The following is a 9948-nucleotide window of genomic DNA, read 5'->3' as shown; positions in this document are numbered from 1 at the left end:
AGTTGGAGTTGGGGTGTCCCTGAGTCTTTTGCCTGCTCATGGGACCCTTTTCCTCCTCCTGGGTTGCCTTGTCAGGCCTTACACCTAGTCCTAATGCATCTTGTTATCCTGTATTTGGCTGATATCACAGGAGGGCTTCTCTCTTCTCAAGGGAAACAAAGGAGAAGTATGTGTCTGGGAAAGGGAAGGTGTGGGGGAGGGAGGCTGGAGGAAAGTGAGGATGTACTGTATAAGAGACAAATAAACAAAAAGAAAAAGACAATAGTGTGTATGCTGTGTGAGCTGGACAGACACCAAGCCAATAACTACAAAGACACCCACAGAGACAAGAGTGGTAGGTGTGAACCCAGCAGGGCATTGACAGAGGACTTCCTTTTTCTCAGTTCACCTCAAAGGACTTGGACTGTGTCCCTGCTCACATGTTCAGTGTCTCAGCTTCTGTCTGCCATGGACACAGCAACAGTCTACTTAAATTTAAAGGCACCCAGGACTCGGGGGGCTCAGTGTGCATCACCTCCATCTCTTCCCCAAGGTCAGTAATTTTGTTTCTCCTTTTAGTGTCAAAATATCCTGCAGAGTTATGATTTTTGTTTTCCTACAGCTTTAAGCTGTTGCTTTGAAGATGACCAGCTGTCTGTCAGCGCTGAAGAGTGTAGATGGCTACAACCTGGGAGAAAAAAAAATGCTCACACATTACATTTTTAGTCAATCAGTGAGTGTGAAATTAGGGCAGCCACTCTTTTGGGCAAGACCCTGCGGAGGGAATATTTTACATCCACAAGGAAAGGGGTGCTTTGAGCAGGAAGACTTGCTGTAAAGCAAACTTCTTGCCTGGTCCAAACTTCTCTACAGAACACAAAAACCATGGCTCAGCTCCACAGCATCCAAGCACTGACCACTGGTGCAACTGACCCCCTGTCTGCCAGAAATGTGGAGGACTGATATGAAGCATTTATAAAGGATACCATGATTTAAGGATGGATAAAAAGAGACAGACACAGAGGCAGAAAGTATGTCTGAAGTGGTCATGGTATAGTGTGAATTTCTGTGACACAACTGAGCTTCCGTATATACTACTGCAATGTTTTAAATGTAATCTTTCTGTATTGTGTCAAGAATGTGAACCACAACTCTTTAAGGGTGCTCGTCAGAAACTGTTAAATTAACAGATTTTTTTAAACTAGGAAAAATAATTTAAAAAATTCTTTATTAATTATACTTTATTCCCTTTGTATCCCCCTTGTGGTTCCCTCCCTCCTCCCGTCCCAATCCCTCCCTTCCTCCACCCTCTGCATGCATGCCCCTCCCCAAGTCCACTGATAGGGGAGGTCTTCTTTTCCTTCTTTCTGATCCTAGTCAATTAGGTCTCATCAGGAGTGGCTGCATTGTCTTCTTCTGTGGCTTGGTAATGCTGCTTCCCCCTCAGTGGTAGGTAATCAAAGAGCAGACCAGTCAGTTCTTGTCAGAGACAGTCTCTGTTACAATGGAACCCACTTGGATACTTAACTGCCATGGGCTACATCTGTGCAGGGGTCTTAGGTTATCTATGTGATTAGACCTTGGTTGGAGTATCAGTCTCAGGAAAGACCCCTGTGCTCAGATTATTTTGGTTCTGTTATTCTCCTTGTGGTGTTCCTGTCCTCTCCAAATCTTACTGTTTCCCACTTCTTTCCTAAGATTCCCTGCACTCTGCCAAGGTTACCCATAAGTCTCAGCATCTGCATTGATAGTCTGCAGGGCAGAGCCTTTCAGAGGCCCTCTGTGTCAGGCTCCTGACTTGTTCCCTCTTTTTGCCTTCTTCTGATGTCCATCCTCTTTGCCTTTCTGGATAAGAATTGAGCATTTTAGCAAGAGTCCTCCCTCTTGAATAGTTTCTTTAGGTGTACAGATTTTAGTAGGTTTATCCTATATTATATGTCTATATCAGTGAGTATATACTGTGTGCATTTTCTGCTTCTGGGATAGCTCACTCAGGATGATCTTTTCCAGATCCCACCATTTACCTGCAAATTTCATCATTTCCTTGTTTTTTATTGCTGAGTAATATTCCATTGTATACATATACCACAATTTGTGCATCCGTTCCTCCACTGAGGGGCATCTAGGCTGTTTCCAGCTTCTGGCTATTACAAATAAGGCTGCTAAAACATGGTTGAGCAAATGTTCTTATTGTGTACTTGAGACTCTTTTGGGTATATGCCTAGGAGTGGTATAGCTGGATCTTGAGGAAGCGCTATTCCTAGTTGTCTGAGAAAGTGCCAGATTGCTTTCCAGAGTGGTTGTACAACTTTACATTCTCCTTGGATGACATAACTTAGATCCAAGGTGGAGAAGATCATTGTAAACAGCACTGAAGAAGACCTAATTTTCAGGAATAGAATCATAAGTCATTGGCACTGAAAGTCACAATTATTGAAAAACTAAGCATGAAAAAATGTCTCTTCTTTAAGAAGAGATCCAGCTTAAACATACTTTGACTCCCTTCCTGCACTAGGACATGTGATTTATTTTTGTACAGCCCTGATTAGCTTTCAACACTGTTGGTCTCCTCCTGCCTGGAGGCTGTCTCCCAACAGCCCAGGAAGTCAGGCAGAGCAGCAGACCTCAGTACAGGGGTCCCAAACCCCTGGAACACCTGATGGCTAATTCAGCTTTAGTTACAGAGAACAAAGGCTATCTACCGCTTGGTGAGTGGGTGGGGAGCTCCAGAATAGGTGTATATAATTGGTTGGAACTAGGCACTTCAAGGATGCTTGACTTGCAACATACAGCAAGCTCTTGACATATGAATGGAAACACAGTACCTAATTATTATATTCGCATGGGGAGGGGAGACCTAGCAGGGAGCTGTGTCAGAAGACATATATCAAATGTTTGTTGTGTTTAGGGGAGTCTGTGTCTAAAGACATTTTCCAGATGAAGTCAGTCAGAGAGCAGGGGACTCCACCGAAGGTGAGGGCATCCTGCCTTTAATTCGGAGCTCACAATGGCAATCCTGACTAGGTGAGAACTACTACCTCAACCAACAGGGTGCCTCTATTCCTTTGTGCATTGTACCTGCGTACACATTATTTTTCAGTCCTACTCTACCAAAGCAAACAGTTGAAACTAACAGAGAATTGATTTTATAGAATTCAGCTTTAAGGATCTTACCAGCAGTCAACTGTCTACTTGAATCCAGTTGTCCATATTGATCGAAACCCCCTTTACCTAGTATTCCAGATGTCCTCAACTGACCTACATGAGTAACAAGGTTTCTAACCTCACAGATGCCTGCCAGTGCCCACGTTCACACAGGCTGGCTCTGAAACTCAGCTGTGCTGGGCTGATCCTTCTTCTCTTGACCCTGATTGGGATGAGCATCTTAGGTAGGTAAGGCAAGAGCTTTGGCTTCAGAATTCTTCCTCTCATTCTGTCACAAATGTCACTGCCTCTTCAGATGACTTGGCCCCTTGAACCTGGGGAAGGTCAATGACATGAGTGCTTACAGGACAGTATTCATGTCCAGGGCAGAAACTTCACATCATTTCATGCTTCCAAATTCCTCTGAGTGTCACCAGGGGCTCTCTAAAAGACCAGAGCATGGCAAAGATGGTGGCCGGCAGGTTTTGCCCTTTTCACTATCCTCTCCTTTGCTAAAACATTAGATTATGCTTCTAAAGCAGGCCCCCAAGGTCCAGTCCATTTTTTAGCCACTTTCTTATGCCAAGCTTATTCCTGAGGCTGAACACCAAGGTCCAACTATCAAAACATCAAGGTCCAGTAATCCAAATTCATTATTGCGCTACACTGGCTAAAGTTAGTACAATCAACACTTACCAACTCACCCTAGCACAGACTTCCTTTTTTCCCCTTAAAAACCCACTTCTGCAAAAAACATACCTGCTGCTGTCTTGACCTGATTCAGAGGCACACACAGCCCCTCTTCGTCCCAGGGTAATAAATCTTGTTTGTGCTGAGGATTTGGTGTCTGGGTGTGTTCTGAGCTGACTCCAAGTGTCCCCCGACCTGCCATCACACACCCCACATGTACCCAGAATCTAAAAAAAGTCACAATTGTGACAAAAACAATAACAACAATGATAACTAAAAGGCTCAGAAGCTTAGTTTACTAAATGGTTGCTGAACTCCAATGGCAGTAAGCTGTGTTTCTTGAAAGCAGTGTAATAATACTCATTCAGGCCTGAGTATGGGCAAGTTAAGAGTTTCTGTAAGGCTGTTTGATAAGATGTGACTTAACAGTCGTGTGAATCCATATGTTCAGCATTTTTCTTCTTTGTTTATATATTCTGTCTCTAAACTGGTTCTCAGTTCAGTTTGCTAATATTATTTCTTCAATGCAGATGTTCAGGTTTGTGGGAATAACTTGTTTCCAGGAGTGAGAAATAAAACACCTGTCACGCCATTCACTCCAGCACTAATTTCTCTGTGTGTTTTCTTGTTTCCTAGTTCGAGTCCTAATACAAAAACCATCAAAAGAAAAACACTCTGTGTATATTCAAGAGAACATACGTAACACAACAGGTAATCTTTGTGGCTTGAATTTCTCAACAATATTAGCTGAATTTGCTATTTACTGGGCGTTTATATCAGTGAAGGCTTACAACAGCCATCCATGAAGACAGTGTATCACCCTAGTCCTATGTTACAGGAAATTGCTGCATAGAAACTTGTTGAGGGTCTTGTGATGGGTAGTTGGTAATGCTGGGAACATCTTTAAACTGTGTGACCTTGAAGCCTGAGGTCTTAACCACTCGGCAGTACTGCCTCAGGGTGCTAGCACATTTGATCATTAACTTAAGAAATGCTCAAATGGGATATTTGTTTTAGCAAATGGATCAAGTAGTTAACTTTGCCTAAAGTTAATTAATAAAAACAAAAGCGAATATATATGTATATACATGTATATTATACGTTATGTATATTTTTGATCTGTCATGACAGTACTCTCCTTCCTGCACCTGTTAGTGAAAGTCTGTGTTAGTAAAGCAACTACTGTGTGCAGCTGGCTGTGGTGCAGTAAGAACAGGTAGAAATATTCCATGTCTCCTTCTCACTTCAGAGAGTCCAGCTAAGTCAATGTGCCCAAAAGACTGGATTCCATACAGACATAAATGCATACATTTTTCTCAAGTTCCCAACACTTGGAAGGAAGGTCTGGATGACTGTAATCAGAAAGGAGCCATTTTGCTGCTTGTTCAAGACCAAGAAGAGCTGGTAAGTTGTTCAACAAAGCAGAGATGTTAGCTGTTCTTGAAGCTACACCACCGTCTAGACATACACATCTTCCATGCAAAGGAAGTGGGGACTTTAAGGAAGCTCATAGTCTGAGAGACTTAAGACATGGAGCCAATCACTGTGTCTGGAAGGTGAGTGTCCTAGGATCATAAATATGGGCACAGATTTCACAAAGGAGGAAGAATTACCTGGGCACTCAGGTCAGAGACAGGTGACCTTGAACTAGGCTTCAGGAGTCTGGTGAAGGAGCCACCCAGACACAGTCTCAGGGTTAAGTCTTCTACTCTGTTTTGGTGGTAGAGATTCCTACAGAACCGGACAAAAGACTCTTCATCTTGGATTGGACTAAGTTACAAATTGCTGGACAAGACCTGGAAATGGATAAACAACTCTGCTTTAAGCTCTGATGTGTGAGTATAGAGATGCTAACTCGAATATTCATTTCTACTGCGGGGGCTTCTAGTGGGCCGCTGCTTGGGGCTTAATAATGACATGGAGACACCTGTATAGCACAAGCCTGTTAGCCTTTTTGCTGGAGGCAGCTGACCACCTACTCAGGAGGACTCCCCTGCCACCATGCCTCCCTGCTCTGTTCCCATTCTTCCTCCAGCACCAGCCTCCAGCTTTTTTATTTTTTCTTTTTTTTAATGTAAATTGGTGTTTTAAGTGCATGTGTGTTTCTGTGAGGGTGTGTGATCCCTTGGAACCAGCTCTTTTTTCATCCAAATCCCTCTCCTTTCTGATACCAAAACTGCTTATTAGCCTAGTGGGCGTGGTTCCACAGCTTACTCACCTGAACCAGTCAGCAGCAGGACAACACCTGTCTATCTTTCAGTATCTCTTGGCCAGATTGAGGGCTAAGTGACCCCTTCCCCAACCCTCCAGTAGCTTGATTTTTAACATGATAATCCCAGAGAACCAACATTTTGGGCAGGTGAGGAAGCAAATGACATTTACATATTAGAAAGCAGATCTTGTGTGCTATAGAGGACAAAACCGTAGACCCCGCCAGCATCTGTGGCAACTATAGGCGCACACGTTCATAGCCACTTGATACAAATTGTGTAGGATAGGAGTAGGTTACCCCAAAACATCTCTGGTCTTTGGGGCTATAGGACTCTAACACTGATAGCTAAGATTAAAAAGGTTCAGAACAGCCCGAAAATATGATTCCCAGGGTGGCTGAAATTCTTCACATACGAGAAGATACCAGCCTTATAAAAGGTGGCATGGACTGTCTTAAGCAGCACATTTTAAACTTTGGTGAAAATATAGCCCAGGGTGTCTTCAGATCAATTTGTCTGGTCCCAACCAGTTGAGCATGAAATAAAATAAAATAAAATAAAATAAAATAAAATAAAATAAAATAAAATAAAATAAAATAAAATAAAATAAAATAAAATAAAATAAAATAAAATAAAAATCAGTGTGGAGCTCTGACATCTGAGAGAAAATACCTACATATTAACCGTTGTTTGACAGGATGTGATAAAATTGTGTATAATCAGCTTTTTGTCATTGAAATAAAATATCTGAGACAAACAAGAATGGAAAGATGATTAGGTATCTTTTATTTTTTTCAAGTGACGAAGTCTCAGCCCTTAATCTGCTGCTCCATTGCTGTGATTGCTGTGGTAATGCAGAACCTCAGTGGAAGGGCAGAGACAAGCAAAGCTGCTCACCTCGCAGTACACAGGGGTAGAGAAGAAAGGAGACACAGGGGCAGATAGACCTTGCAAAGGTATGGCCCCTTCCTGTGAGGGTCACTTCATTCAGCTGGGAACTCATCAGTTAGTTAATGCATTGACAGAATTAACTACCTCATGCTCCAGTCACCCATGGGTAGCATCAGCAGCTGGACACTGAGGTCTCAGTAGGTGCCCAGTTAGGGCATACTTGGCATCTAAGCCATAAGTGTGTGTAGATCACAAAGCAGTCATGAGCTCTTTGCTCTTCAGTGTCTCATTTTCTTACTGTGGAAGACTGTGTGGGAGATTTCAGTGGGAGAACTGATGCTTCATACTTCAGTTATATATTTGAGCAGAATTCATAATTAGTGGCATAACAAGGAGCAATGCATCACCACACCAGAGGCAGGAGGACCTGAGAACAGTCTCACACAACAGCTGACTTTTTTCAGAGCAGCAGACAGTTTATACTGAGGGTTAAGCTCAAGCTGAATACAATAACCAAGGCAAGCTGGCATGGCAAATACGGTTTCCCAGAGAAGCACACAAAGAACAGTTTAAACATTATCATCAGTAATAATAAGCAGTCTGGAAAAATCACTTTTTTTTCCAGCTGCACCTAGCATAGCACAAAAACACATCCAAGAACATTTCATGTTTTAAAGAAACAAGACTCGGGTTGTGTTTTGTTTTTAATATTTTATTTATTTATTTATTTATTTATTTATTTATTTATTTATTCATTATTTATACAGTATTTGACCTGCATGTGTGCCCGCATGCCAGAAGAGGCCACCAGATCTCATTTTTTTGATGGTTATGAGCCACCTTGTGGTTGCTGGGAATTGCTGGAACTGAACTCAGGATCTTTGGAAGTATAGTCAGTTCTCTTAAACTCTGAGCCATCTCTCCAGCCCAAGTCACAAGACTCTTGTCCTGTTTTCTTGGAGTGTCACACAAGGACCTCAAGCACTCGGGCTTCTCGTATGATTCCATTCTTGGTCTTGTCATGACAGCAACATGTTTATGTTTTTCATAAGCAAAAGCAGGCACCGGATTCAATCAAATTTCAGTAGAAGAAGAAATTTCTGTAAAGAAGAAGAAATTACATTGCTTCTAATTTTTTTAAGAAGAAGCTATTATGTTGAGTACCATTTTTTATTAATTGTGCTGGTGATTGACAATAGCTAGAGTAATCTGCGAGGGGGGGGAGGGAGTCTAGCCAAGAAAAAAAGCCTTGGCCTTTTTCCTCATTCCCTCTGCCTTGCTAAAAACTGTTCCAAATCTAGCCACCAAGGTCTTTTCCATTATTTGGACACTTCCTCCCCAGAGGCTGATTACCAAGGTTCAGTTATCAAAGTATTGAAGTCCAACAATCAAAAGACCCCTTTGGCTTATGCATGCCCAATTAAACTTAAACACCTCATTTGAACACAGGGTTTCCCCTTGTACCTTATAAACTGCAGATGCCTGTCTCCTCTCTGCTCCTTCATGGTCCCTGCCTCCTGCTTTCTGGCCTGCTTGAGTGCCTGCTTTGACTTACCTCAGTGAAGGACATATTGGAACTATAAGTGCAGTAAATCCTTTTCTTCCCAAGTTGCTTTTGGTCATGTTGTTTTATCATAGCAATGGTAACATAGCTAAGATTCAAATTTTGAATAATTTATGCAAATTGCACAAGTCAATACTTAAAACATTCCTTTTAATCATTTAAAATAAAAAGATTGAAATTTAAAATACTGAAACATATAGATATGTTATATAAAATATAACAATGTATGAAATTTAGAGATTGTTAAACACATTGTTAACCTGGAGAGCAAATGTTGACAGTATATAAGACCATATTTTGATTTTTTTTTCAAAAAGTAAGACTTTAAAGTGGGAATTATTTTTAAACAAATGTTATGAGTTAGAATATATTTACAAAAACAAAAATATACACATCTTGCTTCCTAAAATCTATCCTGATATTTTTCTGATGCTTTCAGAGTGTCGTATTTAGGGTTACTGTTGCTATGACCAAAAGCAAGTTAGAGAGGAAAGAGTTTATTTATTTGGCTATACTTTCATATCACTTCTCATCACTGAAGGAATCCAGGACAGGAACTCAAGCAGGGCAGGAACCTGGAGACAGGAGCTGAGACAGAGGCCATCCTGCAAAGTGAGCCTCAGAGTCAATCAGAAAGTGGTTGTTTACTTCCCCAATAGTCCTGCCACTATAGCACCAGCATATAAGCGGGTTGTTGTAGCTTGTAGGATCCACAGCTAAGTTGGACACTGATGACTCTACTCACCCAGAAACCTGCACAACACTTTCCAGTGTATGTGTGTGTGAATTAATTAGGCTTTGATGCAACGTGTTTACATTATTGTAATTCATGGTGATAATAAAACTGTAAGATATCTGAAGTGTATGGGTTCTGCTCAGTCCATCTGTCATTTTACCATGAGTATAAAATGATCAGATGGCAGTGGTCAGGTAAGCCTGGAGGCTGCTGAGCTACGGTAGAAAGACATCAGTCAAGCCCTGCTTTTGTTTTAACTCTCTTACCCTGGTTTTCAGTTAAGGAAAATGTAACCAAATTTCCTGCATGATTATTTGGCAAATTGATAAAATAATTTTAGCGATCTCCAAAGGCCTGATAGGAGATGGCCTAGAAACCTTAAAGGCATTTTGAACAGATTGGTGTAAGGAAATTATCTTTACACTTGAAGAAAGTCCTGAAGCATGAAGAAATAAGACAAAGACCCATTTACAGTGGAGGAAAGTGTATGGCATTACTGCTAGCATACAGGAAGTTGTGTGAGAGCAGAGTTGCCTCTCAGGCCCAAAGGGCTCCATGGAGAAATGACAAAAGGAAGAAAGAGCAGCTGTAAGAAAGCCCCAGTCACTGTCATACACCACCTTCTGTTTACAATAAATCGGTGCAATCTTAACTCATCTATCCTACAGTTAACTCCAATTTTTCCTATGTTGTTTGGATTCTAGTTCACACCTGAGCCATGTTTGAGTATTAAA

The 9948-nt window shown here is 41.5% G+C and overlaps 1 protein-coding gene across 1 annotated transcript; it reads left to right on the top strand.

Annotated features, from left to right (window-relative positions):
• The first annotated feature begins 447 nt into the window (after positions 1 to 447).
• Positions 448 to 5652, top strand: LOC129670886 (killer cell lectin-like receptor subfamily B member 1A). Its single transcript, XM_055599499.1, has 5 exons — positions 448 to 532; positions 3270 to 3368; positions 4450 to 4524; positions 5063 to 5217; positions 5539 to 5652. Exons 1-5 carry the CDS (start codon positions 448 to 450, stop codon positions 5650 to 5652), a joined length of 528 nt encoding a protein of 175 aa, XP_055455474.1.
• Positions 5653 to 9948: the final 4296 nt, after the last annotated feature.

The sequence above is a fragment of the Psammomys obesus genome, unplaced genomic scaffold, assembly GCF_907164565.1.
Source record: "Psammomys obesus unplaced genomic scaffold, mPsaObe1.curated_primary_1811, whole genome shotgun sequence".
In the NCBI taxonomy this organism is placed as follows: Eukaryota; Metazoa; Chordata; class Mammalia; order Rodentia; family Muridae; genus Psammomys; species Psammomys obesus.
Note: the sequence above shows the minus strand (reverse complement) of the source record. Positions and strands in the feature narration are given on the sequence as shown.